At 42.8% G+C, this 21,994-nt stretch overlaps 1 protein-coding gene across 2 annotated transcripts in view; it reads left to right on the top strand.

Moving 5' to 3' along the window:
- The window catches only part of ksr2 (kinase suppressor of ras 2), a 138,860-nt gene that overhangs the window by 35,266 nt on the left and 81,600 nt on the right, over positions 1-21,994 (top strand). For both annotated transcript variants that reach the window (XM_072664716.1, XM_072664715.1), the window contains exons 4-5: positions 6,653-6,688; positions 8,970-9,504. In XM_072664716.1, coding sequence (XP_072520817.1) covers positions 6,653-6,688; positions 8,970-9,504 — 571 coding nt within the window. The remainder of the gene's footprint in view (positions 1-6,652; positions 6,689-8,969; positions 9,505-21,994) is intronic.

Genomic DNA, 21,994 nt, shown 5'->3' with positions numbered 1-21,994 from the left:
AAAAGACTTTTTTTGAAAATGTTCTTCAGGAGGTTTTTGAGAACTCCATTTTCAGTGTTTTCGTGCGAACAGGCATGTAAATGCAGCTGTTTGAAAACGCTGGCATTAAAAATCAAAATCAAATCAAATCAAATTTTATTTGTCACATACATAGTAATACACCGTATAACTTGCAGTGAAATGCTTTTTTTGACCGTCTGCCCACATCAAAGCTATTCAGTAAAGATCTAAATTTAAACTTAAACTAAACCTTAACTTAATAAATTAAGTCCAAAAGTGCAAAAAAAATAAATAAATAAAATAAGTTACATTTAAGTTAGATTTAAGTTAAAAAATAAAATATAAAAATATGAAAATATAGAAATATAAGAAGCAAATAATATACAGATGGAATAGTGTGTCTGTGTATATATATATAATGTATACATGTGTACATATTTATCTGTATGTGAGTGTATGTGTGAGTTAAAAAGAAATATTTGCGTTATTGTCCGTAGTGAGTTTCCCGCGAGCCATGGTTGTGTATTGTAGTGAGTGAGGGTCCAGTTTGTGTATGTAGATATTTTAATTTAGTGTCCTAGCCCCTGTCCCCATTCAGGGCACGGATGGCTTGTGGAAAGAAGCTCCTCCTCTCTGTGTTAGCCTTCAGGGTTCTTAAGCGTTTCCCCGAGGGCAACAGAGAAAACAGTCCATTGTTGGGATGACTGGGTCCTTCACAATCTTCTTGGCCTTGGTCCAACACTGCTTCTTGTAGATGGACTGCAGGTCAGCAAACTCCATCCTAGTGATTCGCTCTGCTGAACGTCTCACTCGTCGTAGCGCTTGCCTGTCCTGCTTGGTGCTGTTCCCAAACCAGACTGTGATGTTCCCTGTGAGGATGCTCTCGATGGTGCAGGAGTAGAAGGATCGTAGTACCTTGGAGGGCAGTCTGGTGTATAGGTACAGTCAAGGTGGTATAGGCGCTGAGGGACTTCGGACTGTTCTCCAAGGTACTACGATCCTTCTACTCCTGCACCATCGAGAGCATTAAAATATCAACTCGCGCATGGTTGTTTCCAACTAAGGTCAGAAACTGACTCACCACAAGTATGCTAATGCTAATGCCAACATCTTGGCCAGTGCCCTCTGATTGTACTTACGTGGCGTCCGTATCTTATCTTTCCTTAATTTGTAGAGTGATAGATTTTTTTCTCCATGTTTTTTTATTTTTATCTGTAGCTCACTGGCTAAGCTAGCTTTAGCCGAGCTAGTTAAACAAGTGGTCGGGTAGGTCAGTCAGGGTAGGCTGTAAGATATTAAACACTATAGAGCTTAAAACGTAAAGTTATTATAACGGTTGCATCAAACGTAGTAAATCAGTTTAGAGTTTAGTCTGTTTAAAAAAACTGTTACTAAAAATATGGTGATTTTACTGCTGTTTACTAGCGTTAATTAATTAATAGAGATCGGATCAGATCTGTATAGGGCAGTGTAGGCAGTCAGCATTAGGGTGCATGGATCAGATTGGGGGCAAATAATTTAAAGTGGACATCCCTAGAAATGAATGGTATAGTGTGAAATACCAGTCTGTTAGGCGTGTTAGGACTGTAAAAGTCATGCATTGTTTCCAGGGAAGAAGGAAACTCGAGTAAATTAGACTTTTTGCCAAACTATATTCCGTAAATGGTAGAAAAACAATTCCCTAACATCCCGGCCTCCCTCCTTTTTTATTTTCTGCTGCTGCAGTTTGGTTTGCAGCAAGCATCAGTTCAGGTCCATTTGTCAGGCGCTCTGATTTTGTGTAAATGTCTGGACATATAAAGATCTGACTGTTCACTTTTTTTTTCTTTCTGTTTCACGAGAGCTGAGATTTCATTGGCGCTTTACCGTGCTTTGGCTCGTATGGGAAGGAGAGAGGATTGTGAAGTATGGCTACCCTTACAAATGCTGCTTCTCTTTAATTCTCAGCCAAAAATTAACAGGACTGTCACGAATGCACATGTTGCCTTTTTGTAAGCAAACATGCCCTCAGAGCCCTTTATGCAGCTAATCCCCATGCACCTTACTGACCAGAGACTCACTCATCTGGGAGATTTTGTTATTCCAGGTGGTTTTGGCCATCAAACTGCTAAGGCTCCAGGAGTTGACACACGTCAAAAAATGACATCAGCATCTCCGTGTACCTTTTTCGAGATGACGAGCACGATGTGCCTCAGGATCCCTCCATCTCGTCCTCTTTATTCTATATGTCCATCTCTTTTGCTTCGTTCTCATCCTTGTCTTCCTCGGGCAGAGATGCACAACACAAGTGCACTGTTGTCCTGAAGTAGCCAGACGTGCAATTAAACCCCCTGTAATTCAGCTGCACCCTTTGCAGGTGTTCAGTTCTATCCATAGAGAAGCGCTGCCAGTTTATGGGATGCTCAAAACATCCAGCATCAGTGTCTGATCTTGCTGTTGTGAGTAAATGCAGTCAGATCCACACAGCAATGTTTGATGCTTTGCTATTTAACCAAGAAAAACCTCAGCTAGTTAGAATAGACAAATAATTCAAAGATACTCTAAGTTTAGACTCTACTAAACACAAGTCAGTAAGGAGACCACTCTGCTATTCACACAAGTATTCTCAGAAGAGGAGGGTCTTCAGTCTGGGTTTGAAGACAGCGAGCGTTGGACTCTGCTGTTCGGACACCCAGGGGAAGCTCGTTCCACCACTTCGGTGCAGGACAGAAAAAAAGCCTGGACGCTCGTCTTCCGTGGATTTTAAGGGATGGCGGGTCGAGCCGAGCCGTACTTGAAGCTCGAAGGGCTCTTGGTGTGGATCGGCTTTTGACCATCGCCATCAAGTACGGAGGGGCTGGTCAGTTCTTGGCTTTGTAGGCCATCGTCAGGGTTTTGAATCTGATGAGGGCTGCAGCTACAGGAAGCCAGTGAAGAGAACGCAGCAGTGGAGTGACATGGCTGAATGTCAACCGCCAGCACTTCTTCCATGTTGGCTCAGACACAGCCAGAGCAGCAGTGCTATTGGTCAAACCAAAGTTGAACTCGCCGTGTAAGTTTGCAGGCGAACTACGCTTCAAACATTTCCTGAATCTGCAGAGCCGGCATTTTCCATCGCATCACATTGTCAGATCACATCCGTAGTTACGAGGCTGTGAAGACGGGTCAAGATACTCATCTCCTGCCTCTTGCGGTGTCTAACTGGTGGATTCGTATGTCCGTCTTATGCCTCTCATCTGTAAATGCTGGATTTGTGCGTCAGTCTGTTTTCTGTGGCCAGTGGACACTCAGAAACTCGTCTTCTGCCTCTCGTTGTTTATATAGTGTATTATTCATACGTTCCACTGCTTTTGTGAAGCTAAGACTATCAAACCTGTTTCAAGCACCAGTACAAATCGTGTACTTGAGTGAATGTATGTTTTCATAAGGAATATGAAGAATTTATCAAATCTAACTGAATTCTTCAGTTTTAGGGTCGGTCAGTTGGTGCTTTAGGTTACATGGGGTCTTATTATAGAGAGCTGAGATTATGTGAAAAATTTTAAACATGTGGGTATGATCTTATATGCAAGTGCCTTTAAAAACTAATTTAAGAAGATATAACAAATATCAAGAAAATGTCTTTAGACCCCAGAGGGTTAAAGCAACACCATAAAAAAATTGCCATTTCTGTCTCCTGGACTCCACTTACAGTGGGAAGCGTGAATTCATGCACTGAAAGGACACACTTTTCTGGACAAGCTGAGAGTCATAATTTTCAAGAAGCCCTGTTTTCATTTTCTTGAAGGCATACAATTTTCAAGAAGCCTTATTCCTGCCCACTTTGCCAGAGTTCCACAGTGCAGTTAGCAGTGGTCTGAGCTCAGAGTAGCGATGATGGAGACGCAACATTATTGAAGCTGTTATTTTAAGGTAAATTTTTTTTTTTTTAAATGCTGCTTTAAGTACTAATAAATGTGAAGGTGTCCTAGCTTTTCTTCACAATGAACAATTTAAATGTCCAGTTTTTTTCACATGACTATATAGTTTATGAGATTTTATTAGAACTATTACATTTACCACAATAACACTGAGAAACCATTTGACCAAACAGTTGCTCGTGAATTGAATGGCACAAGTAGCCACATTTTTGCGTCTTCCTTAATCTGTAAAGCTTTCGCTCAGAGCCGTACGTAGGGTGTGGGGGTGGGAGGAGTATGGTACATGACACGAAGTGGGCTGTTGATTGGTGCTGGATGTTTGTGAACGGTTGTGTTCAAACAGTGCAGCTCCATTATAATTAACAGAAGGCCTATTCTCACATCTCCATCATGTTCATTGTGAAGTATTTACATTGTCATGGTGCATTGTTACACCCCCTAGAGTTAAAGCACCGTGGTGTTGTAGTAAAATAATGTAGTTTCATTGTTGCGTAGTTATTCAATAAAAAAATGGCACCTATCGCAAGCGCGAGTGAATTTGAATGTGTAGGAGAGAGAGAGAGAGAGAGAGAGAGAGAGAGAGCGAGCAGGCCTGTGAAGTTCCCCCCGATGTTCGCCGCCTGCCTCTCCGCTGTTAGTTTTCATCAAGGCTTCGGGAAATAAAGCACTTAGTGCTTAAACACAATGAAACGCCACACAACCTCCGAGCTTTTGATGCGTCAGCTGGCAGCTTTCCTCTGCCGTTTTCTCCCTTTATGTAGGGTTTAATGTGAAAGCAGAAAGCTCTTCATAGAGAGAGAGGGAGAAAGAGGGAGAGAGAGAGAGAGAGAGAGAGCTTATCAACTGGAACAAAAGGTGTCTCGCTAATAGAAAAAGTTCACTAACCGAGCAGAGGCTGTTCGCTGGGAGGAGGGACGCTCCAGTGTAATCTAGCATGCTGTACAGCCACATTAGCTGAAAGGAAGAGACGGGAAAAGGCAGATGTGCCACTGAAAGCTATCAGAACAGGCTGTAGCTAATGGTGGTATTTTAAGGGTGTAGCGATTCGACCACAGTATTGAGAAACTGCAGACCTCAGTAAAACTGCTGGGAAGTTTAAAGGCCCTCGGCCTCTGCTGAAGGTCTCTCATTTCCCATCCTTCCTAAAAAACTACCGTCAGTGATCATAGCTAGGTTTCTTGTGCATCCTATGAAGATGAAGTGGGTGGGGCTTATGGTATACATGCACAGACACTCAAACCTTTAAAGTTGACACTGAATGCTGAATGAAGCCATCAGATGTCGGATGTTTGATGTCAGAAAGACGTGGGACTGAAAATTAAAGTCACATATCCGTGAAAAACAACAACATTGGGTTGACATCAAGCTCCAACGTTCGACAGATGTTAAACATAAGCTGAAAATCGATGTGACATATCGCTGAAAAACCAACATTGGCTTATCTTCAAGTTCCAACGTCAGTAAGAAACCAACATTGGGTTATGCCATGCACCAGCGTTAGACAGATGTTGGATTTGGTTGGAAATCAAAGTTCCAAAGTCACGTATCTGTCAAAAACCTAATCAAGCTCCAACATTTGACAGACATTAAACATTAGCAGGAAATTGAAGTGACACATCCATTAAAAAACAACATTGGCTGGACACCAAGATCCAACGTTAGATGGACGTTGATTTTTGGTTGGAAATCAAAGTCACATATCTCTGAAAAACCAACATTGGCTTGAAATCAAGTTCCAACATTAGTCAGAGGTTGATTTTTGGTTGGAAATCAAAGTCACATATCTCTGTAAAAACAACATCGGCTTGAAATCAAGTTCCAACATTAGTCAGAGGTTGAATTTTGGTTGGAAATGAAAGTCTACATTGAAAATATCCATTAAAAACCAACACTGGGTTGACACCATGATTTAAAACCCACAAGATCACGTTGTTTATCGATGTTGGTGACCAGCTGGGTTGATAGAGTATTTTACATTGTATTTTGATGTAGAAGGAGTACGTATGTGAGTCTGGTTGGGGTGAAACGTCACCAAGACAGCCCACAGCTGCACATTTCAGCCTAGCCTATCTTAGCTTAGCACTGTAACAAAACAAACACTGTTCTGTAGTTATTCCTGAGTCTTACTGGGTACCAAGGCTAATTACGTGTCTCTGTCCTCTCTGGGTCCTCTCTGTGCCCAGTTGCCACAGTGTGCAGTTAGCCAGCTGAAGCGATTGTAGTGGGGTCTGGTGGGTTAGCCTTTGGTCTAGCCACCATTTACTCTCCTGGCTTCCATGTGCCACGCAAAGCTCTCTCCCTGGCTCTTGTTAGTCTTTAGCTCTTTACTAGCCTCACTTCCATGTTCTCCTGAAGTAGCAGTTGGGTCTAGTCTGCAAAGGGTGGGGTCAACTTTTCATCATTCAAATCATGCCAAGATAAATGCAGGCTCCTAGGGTCCTTCAACACCCCATTCTCTTACCAGTGTGACCTGATTAGATTGTAAGGTGCTCTAGAAAAGAATGTATATCAAATCTTGTAAATGATTTGTACAATATAAGGGCTCTCTTCCATTAATGGTTCAGTGCTTGCAGCTAGACTGTTGTTATTATAAAATATGGTAATGATTAGAACTCACCGCTGGCATTTTTTGTTCTCCGTAGCTCTAAAGCTAGTCTGACCCTCACTTCTCTTTAATTGGGAAGGTCATGCAGTTGTCTGTGAACATGTTTTTGTCCAACTAATGAATATACATTTGTTATTCTCTTTTCAAGAACAACTTGAGGACGACAAATTGCACAGTAATGGAGGTGAAGCACCGTCACATTTTAACTCTTCCTCTCTGAAAGTCTGTCTGCATCTTCGTCATCCTCATTGCATAATAAAAGTCTCCTGTCACACTCTCACCATTACCGTCATGTTCAGACACGATGTGCAGTAGTTTGGCCGAACAGAAACACATTTCCTTTCATTTCCCTTTTTCACTTCTGTCTCTGTTTTGTTGTGATAGATGCTGTCTGACTTCTCCTCACTGTTGACCCTCCATGTGACTCATGGTATCAGACTCGCACTCCTTCACTCCTTTTTCTTTCTTTTTTCTCTTCACTTCTCTTTTCTGTCTTCTCCCCTCTCCTCTCTTCTTGTCTCTTTTTTTCTTTACTCTTCCCTGTAGTCTTGTAGTTTTTCTTACCTCTTCCAATATCTCCCTGTATTCATTTTCTTCTCTTCTTTCTCTTCTCTTCTCTTCTCTTCTCTTCTCTTCTTTTCTGTATTTTCCTGTCATCTCATCTCATCTCATCTCTTCTTCTCTCTTCTCCCCTTTTATCTATTCTCATCTCTTCTGCTCTCTTCTTCTCTTTTCTTCTCTTCCCATCCCTTCTCATCTCTCATCTCTTCTTTCTTCTCTTCTCCTCTTTTCTCCTATCCTCTCATCTAATCTAATCTCATCTCTTCTCCTCTCCTCTCTTCTTCTCTCCTCTCTTCTTCTCTCCTCTCTTCTCATCTAATCTAATCTCTTCTCCTCTCTTCTCAGCTAATCTAATCTCTTCTCCTCTCTTCTCATCTAATCTAATCTCTTCTCATCTCTTCTCCTTTTTTCTCCTCTCCTCTCATCTAATCTAATCTCTTCTCATCTCTTCTCCTCTTTTCTCCTCTCTTCTCATCTAATCTAATCTTTTCTCCTCTCCTCTCCTCTCTTCTTCTCTCCTCTCTTCTCTTTTCTTCTCTTCTATTCTCATCTCTTCTGCTCTCTTCTTCTCTTTTCTTCTCTTCTCTTCCCATCCCTTCTCATCTCTCATCTCTTCTTCTTTCTTCTCTTCTCCTCTTTTCTCCTCTCCTCTCATCTAATCTAATCTAATCTCTTCTCATCTCTTCTCCTCTTTTCTCCTCTCCTCTCATCTAATCTAATCTAATCTCTTCTCCTCTCCTCTCCTCTCCTCTCCTCTCTTCTTCTCTCCTCTCCTCTCATCTAATCTAATCTCTTCTCTTCTCCTCTCTTCTTCTCTCCTCTCTTCTCATCTAATCTAATCTCTTCTCCTCTCTTCTCATCTAATCTAATCTAATCTCTTCTCATCTAATCTAATCTCTTCTCATCTCTTCTCCTCTTTTCTCCTCTCCTCTCATCTCATCTAACCTAATCTCTTCTCCTCTCTTCTCCTCTCTTCTCATCTTATCTATTCTTATCTCTTCTCCTCTTTTCTCCTCTCTTCTCATCTAATCTAATCTCTTCTCCTCTCACCTCTTTTCCTCTCTTTTTCGCTCCTCTCTTCTCATCTAATCTAATCTCTTCTCATCTCTTCTCCTCTCTTCTCATCTAATCTAATCTCTTCTCCTCTCTTCTCATCTTATCTATTCTTATCTCTTCTCCTCTTTTCTCCTCTCTTCTCATCTAACCTAATCTCTTCTCCTCTCTTCTCCTCTCTTCTCATCTTATCTATTCTTATCTCTTCTCCTCTTTTCTCCTCTCTTCTCATCTAATCTAATCTCTTCTCCTCTCACCTCTTTTCCTCTCTTTTTCGCTCCTCTCTTCTCATCTAATCTAATCTCTTCTCATCACTTCTCCTCTTTTCTCCTCTCATCTCATTTCTCTTCTCCTCTCTTCTTGTCTTGTCTCATCTAGTCTCTTTTCATTTCATCTCATCTCTTCTTCTTTCCTCTCTACTCCTCCCTTCTCCTATCACATAATTTATCTTCTCCTTTCTTCTTCTCTCATCTCATCTCCTCTCATCTTTTCTCTTCTTTCTTATGTACTTTTTTCCTTCTTATGTCTCTCTTCTCCTCTCTTCTTTTCTCTTCTCCTCTCTTCTCTTCTCCTCTCATCTCTTCTATTCTCCTCTCATCTCTTCTATTCTTCTCTTTTCTCATCTCATCTCTTCTCTTTTCTTCTTCTCTTTTCTCATCTCATCTCTTCTCTTTTCTTCTTCTCTTTTCTCTTCTCATTCGTTTATCTTCTCTTCTTTATTTGTCTCTTCTCTTTCTCCACTGCTCATGTTCATTTCTTTTGTCTCTTGTAAAAGCTATATTACATTTATGTAGTTAATTAACTACTAACTAAAGTGGCGTATTATCCTCTCATCTCCCTGACTCATCCAGGAACCAGCAGTATCCAGTCCAAACAAGACTGGTCTATCCAGTGGCCTACGTCTGAGTCTGGCAAAGAGAACACACCCGTGGGCACCCTGGAGCCCGGCCAGTGGGTCAGACTGCAGCTCACTCAAAGCCCAAAACTGCCGTCGTCTCGCTACAGCCAGCACCTATGCCACAGCCCGCAGGCCCTGGCCCCGCCCTTTTACGCCCTTCACCCGCACCACCAGGTCGACCGGCTCACCGTGGACTCCCACCCGGGCCTGCTGCCCTCCGGCCTCGACATGGGCCACCGATCCCTCCCCCCGTCCCCCAGGCAGAGGCACTTTGCCCACACGCCTCCACGGACTCCCCTAGTGGTGAACACAATGACCCCTCCGGGCACGCCACCGGTCCGGCGCAGGAACAAGCTGAAAGCCCCCGGCACTCCTCCGCCCTCCAGCCGCAAACTCATCCACCTGCTGCCTGGCTTCACCGCCCTGCACCGCAGCAAGTCGCACGAGTTCCAGCTGGGTAATCGAGTGGACGATGCTCAGACACCCAGGTTAGTTGATAGCGATAGTACTGCAAAGAATCACACCTACACAACATTTCCTTTACTCTCAATTATGTTTATCAGTCTGACTGACTCTTCAGTTTGCCCTGGAGCTAAAGGCTAATACTGCGTTCTGCAAAAGTGGTCGATTTGCCTCCTCCAACTGGTGCCTATTTGATTATGATTATAATACAGGTCATTGTTCTGTGTGAAAATATACTGAATCAGCTTGTCTACCATCAGCAGCCAGAGCCTGAGCGAGCACAATTAGCCTTGCTCCTTCTGGGTGGGTAAATGTGTGTCTCTCTCTCTCTCTCTCTCTCTCTCTCTCAGTCCCCACATCACTTCCGTAGTGATGCTGGCTGGCTCCATCAGAGCTAGGTAACTGGCGCTTTCCTCTGAGCGCGTTGGTTGCCTGGTGATGTTGCATCGGCGGCAGTTCGAAAAGAGGTGGTTGGTGGTTGGTGGCATGTGTTAGAGGAGGCAGGTTTCTCCTGGACGCCCCCAGCCAGCACAGCGTGGATGTGTTCAATTCCATCACCAGTTCACCTCATTTACCATCATTAACCTCTGATTTACCAAACCAGGTGCTGGAGGAGAACTCCAGACTACATGAGGAGAACTTTGGAGGTGTTTTAATGAAATCACGACTGTACATTGTATGTGGACCATTGGTTTTATTGATTGGTTGAGGCATAAGGCTTATTGTAAGCGTATGTGGCCGTGCATAATGTACATTCATGCATGTGTTTGTAGAAAAGGCCACATTTCCTGGTGAAGGCCCCTGTATACTGTAAGTGTGTGTGTACGTTTGACTGCTGAGGTTTTAGTAGAGTCTTTGAGCAGTGAAGTGGATCAGATGGCATTAGAGCATTGATTACCGGTCTCATCACTGTGATCCAGAGCAGAGCCTCTCCAGGCACTCTAATCACTGGCTCTGCTCCGAACAAGCCTGGAGATGGGCAAATCCAATCAGGATAGAGCTCCTCCATGCGACTCTGCTAGACTCGATTGGGGACTTGCAGGGCCCTTTGGAGACCTTTCTGGTTTACCTTTAGGCTTCTGGTAAACAGACATCGATACGTGTGTCATGTGTAGATTCAGACCGATGTGGCATCACGGCCTTACTATCCTGGATCGTATTTTTAGTTCTTACCCCCGTTTTCCTTTGATACATGCCAAGCCATGCCGAGTACCGGGTCCCCAGGCCCACCACACCAGCTAACAGACACCTGCAGTGGTCAACATCGCTTTAAGAGTGATGAAGGCAGAGAGCACCATCTACCTTTTGTGCCCAGTACTCTTCCAGACTCTGGCATGGCTCGGGATTTGAACCTGCAACCCTCAAGCCACTGAGCGCACTGGACCGCTGAGCCAGTCAGAGCCCCTTGAGGATTGGTTTTAAGATTTTTTTGTTTTATATTTTCTGAGTTTATGAACCAGTAAAAGTCAGATTTTATTTTTGAATCATTTTCCAGTTTAATTCTATGATGTCCCATAGAATGAAACATGTCCAAATGTTTGTGGACACCTCTTTTAATGAATGCATTCATTTTCTAAAGAATATATGTATATAAATATTGCACTATTTATACAATATTTGTATAATAAATATATCACTGACCCCGGATGCATCCAGTCAATCCGGCGGGACATGTCCAGTATCTGAAGTTTGCTTCTTTTAGTTTAAACTGGAAGTGCTAAGCTAACCTTGCTAACAAACACTGAACTTACTCTGTCACCAAAATTGTGTCTCAACCAGATTGTTGGAACGTATACAGAATTTCATTTTGTTCAACGCAGGCGAATCGGTGTGGTTTAGAACACAGTGTGTCTTTATGGACACTATATGGACAAAAGTATTGGGACACCAGCTCATGTATTGTTTTTATTTAATTGAAATCAATTTTTGAATCCTGCTTTTGTTGAATTAACTTTCTGTACTGTCCAGGGACGTCTGTACATGTATGAATCATATGTGTATATAAATATTGCACTATTTATATATTTAACTAGCAGAGTTTAGAGGTGATAAGCGGCTCCCCAGTTTCAACAACACCATATTCTCCTGAAGTCGCCAGCTTTGACTTAGGATTTTTCACTTATTTTTAATTTAGGAAGTCAGGACTGTAATGCACCAGTTTGGGGGCTTTACAATTGGCACAGGGCTCTTTTAAATAAGTTATTCCTTTTCTGCTGTTTCCTTTAGTTAAATCATCTCAAAACCAAGGTTTAGAATTTGGTCAGACTTGATTTACATTATGTGAACCAACAGAAATGCTCCAGTTCCTCAGAATAAAATCACTTCCATTGACTTCCATTACATATCAAGGACATTTCCACTTGTGCCGCTACTGTTTTGGAGATGGTTTGATGGCACTGACACTTTAATGGGTTAAAATCTTTGTAGCTCAGTTTTAACAGGGCTCTTATCAGAACCAGAGAATCTACTGTCACGGTTTGAGAAGCCATTCGTCATCCAGTGCTGCAGGGGGAGCGTTATTGTTTTTTTTGCAGTAGGTTTCGAGCTCTCTTCTCTCTGCGCTGCCAGACTGGAATGGGAGGATGTGTGGAATGCATTGTTTTCGTAGTGATACTGCTTCAGGAACAATGGTAGTGTCTCCAGCTCCTCATACCTCCACCACTTAATTACTGGCCTCTGCACAGTGCACAATGAACAGGCATCAACATTGGAGACACACAGACACGCATACATACACACTCCCTGTCTAATGAGATGCCCCCGATGACCACCGGGAGGGAGCTTCCTTTGATATTCATAAGTGTGGCTTGAGTTTCTCGGCATGTGGTTGAAGAATGCGGGGAATTGAGGCAGAAGGAGCATCGGGAGACGGATCGCCTTTCTCTGCTTTTTCATTTCGCTCCAGAAAGAATGACATTTCCGTCTGTTTTTCTCCGGCATGGTGTCATGTTTTTATGCTGAAATATTCTCGCTCGCTGGTGGATCCCACTTCTCCTACACTGCGAGTTTATAGGTGTGTGTGTGTGTGTTTTGTGTAGGGATGTGTTTTGAGAGAGCTTTTGAATTATGGAATGCTTGACAGGTATTGAATTGTCTCTGACAGGTTGGCCGTGTCGGAGGAGGAACAGTAGGAGATAATAGAGCTTTTTCATTTTAGTCCCGACTGAATCAGCAACTCTGTTGGAGTCTCTGTTGTGTGTGTGTGTGTGTGTCTGTGTGTGTGTTTGTGTACATCCTACAGCCTATGTATGTCTTCATGTGATGCGAAAGCAAAGCCCTTAAAGGAATAGTTCAGTAACAAATCTAATAAATATGAAATATCACTGACCCCTAAATCATCCAGTCAGTCAGGCAAGACATGTCCAGTATCTGAAGTTTGCTTCTTTAGGTTAAAACGGGAAGCGCTAGGCTAACCTTGCTAACAAACACTGCACTTGGACTGTCTCCAGAAATGTGTCTTAACCAGATTGGAGCGTATACAGATCTTCATTTTGTTCAACGCAGACAAATCAGTCTGGTTTAGAACACAGTATGTCTTACAGTATATGGACAAAAGTATTGGGACACCTGCTTATTTATTGTTTCTTCTGAAATCAAAGGTTTTAAAAAGTGTTTATCCTGCTTTTGTTGGAGTAACTGCCTTCAAGGCTTTCTACTAGATTTTATAGGGGCATTGCTGTGAGGATTTGGTTGCATTCAGTGACAAGTGCGTTCAAGTGTGGTCAGGGATGATGTTGGATGTCAATCACCACACCTCATCATCCCCAGCTCCTCAACTCATCCCAAAAGTACTGGATGGAGCATCATCCATCATTCCAGAGAATTACACAGTTAGTTCCACTGCTCCACAGCTCAATACTGGGGGGCTTTATACCCCTCTAGCCCACACCTGGCATTAGGCATGGGGCCAATAGGTTCATGTTTATCTGCTCATGCTCATCGTGTTAATTTGTGTGATTTTCAAACAATTTCTTTAATACTTCCTACATTTGATAAATGCTGTAATCTCTTGTGCTACTTTTTTATGATATGCTGAGCACTCTGCATGATCTACATGTTGACACATCAATAATATGCATTAATAAAATGTATTAAAATGCAGATATAAATATTATTCATACAAATCAGTAACAGAATACCATTACAGTTATATTGAAATCTCAGTGTTTCTGGTCCTATTTTTTGTACTATTAAAAAAAACACCAGCTGTGCTTTGTAGTGTGTGGATCATGACTAATGGACCCATAGAAATTCTCTGAAATGACTTAATTAAAATAATTAATTTGGGTACATTACCATACATTAAACATTAATTAAAAGGACCCGTATTCTACATTTCCTGGTGTGTTGTTTTCCCCTAGGCCCATTTTGGATATTTATGTGGGATTATTTATAATAATCAGTCCTAATTAATGTGTTTTTTATGTTTTTGATACTGTGCCTGCAAACCTGCTCGGTACTGCAGCATGGGGCAGTGGTGGCTCAGCGGTTAGAGCTATTGGGCTATTGATGACAAGGTTGTGGGTTTGATACCCACAAGCTGCCACTGTTGGGCCTTTGAACAAGCCCCATTCACCCTCTCTTTTCTCCCCGGGTGCCACACCATGATTGTGTAGCCAACAGAACTAGACGGAGAGACCATTTAAAGGCCTTTGCAGGTGTTTTGAGTTAATTAGCTGATTAGAGTGTGACACCAGGTGTCTTCAATATTGAACCTTTTCACAATATTGATGATTGATGATGATGATGGTGCTTCATCCAATACTTTTGTGATGAGTTGGTCTTTCTACTGTACTCCCCGACAACAATCTCATCGACGCTCCAGATGAAGCCCTGGGAGCTGTTGGCTTTTCTACTGAACAGCTCCCAGGGCTTCTTTGAGAGCTTCGATGAGATTGTTGTCTGATTGGCTAGCTCAGTCACACAGGTGCTGGCGCTCCCTAATGCTGCTGTATGAGCACGAGCGTTGCTGCACTTTAGTAACTTCTGTTTATGGAGTTAGGTGTTAGGTAGAACGTCCGAAGGGAAATTCCTGCGTTTTCGGGATGCGCTGTATGTTGTGGGAAGACTAACTAATAGACAATTTGATGAATCGATAGATTTATAGATCGATAGAGTGTTGCATCACGTTCAAAGTGAAACATTTAACAGGCAGAAGGGTTAAGAGAAATATAGCCAAGGCTACACTGGCCAGTGTGTACTGTGCAATATGGGCTCAGAGTTGCAGTGATCAGAACACAGGTCAGGCTTGAGCACATTGACGAAAGTGTCGTGAATCACCAATTTTGCCAATCAAGTTGATCATGATTTAAATGTCAGAAAATACCCAAAAGAATTCCTAAGTGCGTCGTAATCTTTTTCTTACTGCATTTCCCCTCCTTCACAAAAGCCGTCAAACTGAGGGCCACCATGATTGTGTAGCCAACAGAACTAGACGGAGAGACCATTTAAAGGCCTTTGCGGGTGTTTTGAGTTAATTAGCTGATTAGAGTGTGACACCAGGTGTCTTCAATATTGAACCTTTTCACACTATTCAAATTTTCTGAGATACTGAATTTGAGGTTTTCATTAGATGTCAGTTATAACCATCAAAATTCAAAGAAATAAACACTTGAAATATATCAGTCTGTGTGTAATGATTGAATATAATATACAAGTTTGACTTTTTGAATGTAATTACTGAAATAAATCAACTTTTTTATGATATATGACAATTTTATAACCAGCACCTGTATGTGTGTTTGATCACTGCACGGATGGGATTAAAGCAGAAGCCTAATTTTATCTGTGTCCATCACAAATGGTACATATGGTTGTCTTGTCTTGTCTTGTCTTTTTTAGGAAGCAGAATAGGCTGAAACACTCTTTATGATGTGGGTGTGAATGACGTTAACAGCCGATACCACAGATACTGAGGTGGGACCTCCATAGATCATATCAATGAGGTGTCCATGACCCTGTTGTCAGTCTTGGAGCACTTTTGATAGGTACTGACCACTGCATACCAGGAACAGCCACCAGTACGACTTCACATTAGGAATGCCCCCTCCCTCTCTCGCTCACTCTCTCTCTCTCTCTCTCTCTCTCTCTCTCTCTCTCTCTCTCTCTCTCTGAGAATAAACCTGCTGCTCTTGCTCCTCTTAAACTTTCTGAAGTGGAGTGGGCTGATATTAATATACCTTGTGAAGCCTCGCGGCGTCTCTCTGCCCTTTTCAAACCTGAGTGCCTCTCTGTGCTCTGGAGGTAATTAACAAAGCTCGTTTGCCATGCTAATCAACATCAGCATGCGTTGTGCAGTACAGTAGAAAGGCCAACCGCTCCCAGGGCCTCATCGATAGCGTTGGCGAGTCGGTCTGACGGCTGGTTATGAAACTTCTCTGAAGCGTCTGTTCAGGCTAGCTCAGTCACACAGGTGGTGGCGTTCCCTAATGCTACTTTATGAGACAGTGCATAAAGAGCATTACAAAGGGTGTGGGCTATATGTATGTGTGTGTGTGTGTGTGTGTGCATGTTTTGTGCGAGTGTGTCTGAGCTGCTTAATGAGAGCGTACGCGTGGGGCTCTCTCTATCTTACCACCTTTGTGGCAAATGTTAAGCACTCCCTTATTGAATCTGATGTTTGCTAATAAATCAGGAGGCTGGAACGGGGAGATGGAGCGAGACCCAGAGGAGGAGGTGGAGAGGAGGAGGTGGAAGAGGAGGATGGGAGGCATATGGGGGAGGAGAGGTATGAATCACTCCGTCTTGCCTTTTTTCCAGCCAGTAATTCCACCGTGGATTACTTGAATGAGAAATTGAATGAGAAATTTGCATCAGCCTCAGCGCTCGCACTCACGCTCACTGTTAGCATTGATTAGCTCTGTTGCCTCCTCTTTCGCGCCCTCTCTCTGTCACTCTCTCCCCTCCCGTACCTCTCGCGCTCACTTTTTTAATGAGACAATTTTTTTTGCGATTGCCGAAGAACGTCTGAAATTAGATCAAGCCGCCGTCCTGCGCTTGATCATCCGGTGGAATCTGCACTGTTAAGAGTTTGAGGCGCTTCGCCGTCGCGTTCGAGCCAAAGTGCAAAAAAGAGAAGAGAACCCAGAGCATTCAGAAAAGTCACGCGAAAGCAAAACTCATAACAGGATAATTGCGGGACTGTGTACGGAGCTGGCTTTGAGTTTGGTGAAACTGTGTTCCTCTCCATTCTGGAAGCAGCTCTGCTCACTTTTAAATCACTTCCATTGATTCTGAAAGGGTCTGACTACAGTCAGGAGACCTCCAGTGGTGGGATGATGGGAGTTTATTAGGGAAACTTTTAACGGTTTTGTCCTTTGAGGAGTTTGAGCAGACTGTGGGCAGATTGTGTTCTTAATTCTCAAAACTTTGGGATAGTCAAGAGACAGTCAGGAGACATACAGCAGCAACTGTTAGTGTAGTGGCGAAATCTCTATCTGCCGTTGCCTTTAACACTGGCAGGTACATTTTGGCGACCTGTGATGGTCCGCCCAGACTCAGTGAGCCTTAGAAGTGGAGCTGTGAGCTGTGGAGCAGTGCAACTGTGTTCTCTGGACTGATGATGATGATGATGATGATGGTGCTCCATCCAATACTTTTGTGATGAGTGGGTCTTTCTACTGTACTCCCCGACAACAATCTCATTGATGCTCCAGAAAGGCCAACAGCTCCCAGGACTTAATCGAGAGCGTTAATGAGATTGTTGTGGGATTGACAGCTGGTTATGAAAACGCCTGTTCAGGCTAGCTCAGTCACACAGGTGCTGGCGTTCCCTAATGCTGCTGTATGAGCACGAGCGTTGCTGCACTTCTGTAACTTCTGTTTATGGAGTTAGGTGTTAGGTAAAACGTCCGAAGGGAAATTCCTGCGTTTTCGGGATGCGCTGTATGTTGTGGGAAGACTAACTAATAGACAATTTGATGAATCAATAGATTTATAGATCGATAGAGTATTGCATCACGTTTAAAATGAAACATTTAACAGGCAGAAGGGTTAAGAGAAATATAGCCAAGGCTACACTGGCCAGTGTGTACTGTGCAATATGGGCTCAGAGTTGCAGTGATCAGAACACAGGTCAGGCTTGAGCACATTGACGAAAGTGTCGTGAATCACCAATTTTGCCAATCAAGTTGATCATGATTTAAATGTCAGAAAATACCCAAAAGAATTCCTAAGTGCGTCGTAATCTTTTTCTTATTGCATTTCCCCTCCTTCACAAAAGCCGTCAAACTGATTAGAATAATAATGATAATAATAATAATAATAGGCTTCAATAACAGTAACAGGAAGCTGCAATTACCCACAGTCAAGCCCTTGACACCCTTGACACAATCCCCATCACCACCTCTGTCGTCAGTCACGATGGCTTTAAGCCCAGTCTTACATACACTACATGTCCAAATGTTTGTGGACACCCCTTCTACTGAATGCATTCAACTACTGCAAACACAGATGTGCAATAAGTCACAGCTTGTCTAGTCTCTGTAGATAACTACTGCCAATAGAATAGGACTCTCTGGAGCAGATAAACAACCACCTATTGGCACCATGCTGCCTAATGCCAGGCATGGGCTAGAGGGGTATAAAGCCCTCAATAAAAAGTATTGAGCTGTGGAGCAGTGTAACCACTGTGTAGCCTGGAATAATGCTGGTGCTTCATTCAATATTGTTGGAATGGGTTGGAGAGTTGGGGATGAAGTGACCATCCAACATCCTGACCTCACTAATGCTCTTGTTGCTGAATACAGTTGCAATGCACCAAAGAAAATGGTAAAAAACATTCTTCTCTGGACAGTAGAAACAGTGACTCCAACAAAAGCAGCATAAACCTTGATTTAAACACTTGATTTCAGAAGAAACAATGAATGAGCAGGTGTCCCAGTACTTTTGTCCATATGGTGTAAATGTATAATTTTTGGAGTTTACGTATCCATTCACAAAATCTACATGTTAAAGAGCTAATATTAATAATAATGAACCTAAAATGTACATGCTACAGTAACTGTGTAATAACACCATCCTAATGTTATGGCTGATCGATGTACATATGGCTTAATAAGATGAGTGGATGTAATCTGTTAAACACTTGCCTGAGTGACCAAACATGTTGAATGAGCTGAACTCATTCAGGTGGTGTTTTTTGCAGGACAGTGCTGTGTTATGCATCGCTGGTGCTGTGGGCTGGTAATCCTTGCTTATGAATAAGCAAATGTGTTGGTGTGACGCAGTACGCTCTTAAAGTAATGGTGAAACTGGGGTACGCTTTGTAAATCTGACCCAGTTTGTCCTGGAACCTGTTTACATTTGCCATTAATATAGAAATTGTGTCATTTTATTTTCTTTTTATTCCTTCCTAAAGACTCTGATCAGGCTGGGTTTGGATCCTCATCATATTCCATGCTGGATGTTTGGCACTAAGGCAATACAGCAGCAATACAGAACCCAAAATGGTCTAAACTAGCGGACTTGAAAGGTTCCCAGTATGAGATTGCTACACATATTTATTTTGTGACTCACCTGTTGGAAGAAATACCTGAATATTTTTTCAGAAGAGCACCCTTTCCAGGTGCTGTCATGAATTTATACATATTCTAGTATTCGGGCTACAGAACAGATGGAAGATCATCGTTGTGCTCATCTGCAGCATCATTTAAAAGACGCTGATTACTTTGATTCCTTCCTGTTTGCTAGACTATAAATTTTTAACATCTAATCATCTTTTTAATTTCAGCCCTCACTTTTAATTCAGTCATGGCTCATACTTTTATGAGCAAACAAAAAACCTAATTTTAATAAAAAATCCTTCGTCTGAAACTGAAGGTAAACTTTTTCCAATTTTTACAAAGAACAAAGTCCTTTAACCTTCGGGGGTCTCGGTTTTCATTACTCCCCCCATCAAGGAAGCTGTGAAATTCTGTGAAAAGTGCAGATCCTAACTTTCTGTCCTTTCCACTATAGACACCATTATATGGACAAAAGTATTGGGACACACCTCCTAATCATTAAATTCGGGGGTTTCATTAACCCCTAGCCATGCAGTCTCCAGCGTGGTTCTGTATGTAATAGATGCCACTGCTACAACAGCAAGTCAGCTGGTGACATTTCTCCCCTCTTAGATCTTCCACCATCAGCTGTGAGGGGTATTATTATTGAATAGTTAAAGCGTTTAGGAGGAACAACAGAGGGCAAGTCAGCCACCGAGTGTCCAGACTAGCAAGGGGGACCAGCTCCATATTAATGCCTGTGGACTTCGGACCATCGTAACGTGCAAAAGACATTTACTGAGTCTCTTACTTAATCATGGTTGTGTTTGGGGCGTAACGTGCAATAACCCAATCAGTGTGTCTCTCGCCGTTCCCTTTAAGAGCCAGGTGCGGCCTAACTTTTGGCTATTTCAGTGGTGTAAAGCGTGTTGGTTGGGGGGGGGGGTGGTATACGAGCATCAGGCTGCACGTGCCTGTGTTGACAATTCACTGTCAAGATAGCAACGAGCGTCTGACTGTTGCCGTCTGCCTAGGTTGTTTTCAGTCTGTGGACCTCCTGTGTTTTCCGTTGCCAAGATAGCAACAATACGGCAGAAATTGACCTAAACACCCCTCATTTCGAGACCACCGCGTCCATTAGCGTAGATATAGTCACAAGCAGTGTTGCTATTTAAACGACGCAGGTGGAAGGCGTGAAAATACACTGTTGGCAGGGTGTAAGATTGCGGTGAGCATCCCAATGCACCTTGTGCAGGGTGTAAGATAGAGCCCTGAGAGTTTAACAAGCATTTTTTTCTCTTACTGTATCGTTATGACTGAAATATGTAAATGAGCTTGGTTCTCATTGGCAGTCCTGTATTGTGCCTCATTCAGAAAGCTATTCAGGCTATAAAACACTCCTAATAGCCTCTGTGTGAATTGATAGACTTAATCTGCTCACGGCTCAACAAACAGACATGCTGTTTATGTATGTATGTAAATGGCTTGGTTGTGACATCACAAAAACACTGCTTAATTTGCATATACGGATTGTATAGACTACCACTTGCTTTAAACTCTTTGCTGAAGAATTGAGAAGCGTTCCTGCTTGAGAAACTGGGGACAATCCCACCTTACGTTTTTTCCCATATTATTAACCCTTTAAAAGTGGCCTTTATTTTACGGTAGTTTTAAGGTTCTGTACATTCTGCTCCACTCTGCATTGCTTCGCTCGTCTAGAACGTCAGGTATGTGGAATGCGTTAGCGCTGCGTTGGTTAAGCACACCAGCTGAATAGGCTGAGCCCAGAGAAGCGTACACCATCATATTAGAGGTCCAGTATATGAGATTAGCACTCATGTTCTTTTGTGACTCAGCTGCTGGAAGAATACCTCGATGCTCTTTCATAAGAGCCGTTTTTCAGGTGCTGTCATTGAAAGAGCTTTTTGAATATGCACTCTACTTGTACTCGCAGCACATCTCTCTGCAGGACGTTTAATTGTGTGAGATGATGAAGGCTCGTAATGTCAGCGGAGTTTTTGCATAACGGCCGATGATGTGGCCTGAAGTGGCCTGGAGCAGTGAGTTTGCCTCACAGCAGGCAGCTCACACACTTCATTCATCTACCAGAAATCTCAGCCTTTCACAGCCCAACTGCTGTTTTCAGATCCACAGACACTGTTTGTGCTCGTGAAGTCGGCCAGAGTCAAGCAGCTGCCCCCCCTTCGGCCTATATAGATAGCCAAGGCGGTGTGTGATTTGTTTGTGTGTGTGTGTGTGAGTGTGTGTTGTGCATTTGAATAAGGATGATAAGGATGATGGGTTATACGAGCTAGACATTTTACCACAATGCTGATTGATTATGGGTACCTGTATTGTGATACATAGTGTCAACACTATATTGACAAAAGTATGGGGACGCCTTCTCATTCAATATTTCTTCTAAAATCTAGGGTGTGAAAGAAAACCGTGTCTACTGTTCAGGGAATCGCCAAGAGTGTTAGTGAGGTCGGGATGTTGGATGACTACCACCCACCACTTCATCCCCAGCTCATCCCAAAGGTATTGGATGGAGCACCATCCATCATTCCATCAGAGTTCCCCTGCTCCACAGCTCAATGTCGCCCAGATTCAGAGAGTTCAGTCTAAGAACTTCCGGAGCATTTTTTGCTTCTCAGCATTTAAATCATCCCAGACTCATGCAGTGATGTTGAGGTCTGGACTATGGTGCAGTTATTCCAACCTCCTGAAAACAGCAGAACCTTCAGCACTTCAGCACTGATTCGGTCAGATGATGTTGTTCTTCTTCTTTTTGATAAGAGCTTCTTCTTGACCAGTTCCATGTCCTTCAGACTCAAGAGTGTCGAGTTGTCTTCTTACGCAGTGAAAGGATGGACTGAAACACCTGCATATATTTTCAGATCCTGAGCAGCAGTGGAGCTGGATTTCCTTCTCTTTCTCAAAGACGGAAGTCCTGTTTATTTGATAGGAGCTGTTTGGTGGTCTACTGGGTCTTGCACGGGTGTTAGGGGTCCCATTTCCTCTGTATATTTTA

The sequence above is a fragment of the Salminus brasiliensis genome, chromosome 20 (genome assembly GCF_030463535.1).
Source record: "Salminus brasiliensis chromosome 20, fSalBra1.hap2, whole genome shotgun sequence".
Lineage (NCBI taxonomy): Eukaryota > Metazoa > Chordata > Actinopteri > Characiformes > Bryconidae > Salminus > Salminus brasiliensis.
The sequence above is the reverse complement of the archived record's forward strand: the minus strand, read 5'-3'. Positions and strand labels throughout refer to the sequence as shown.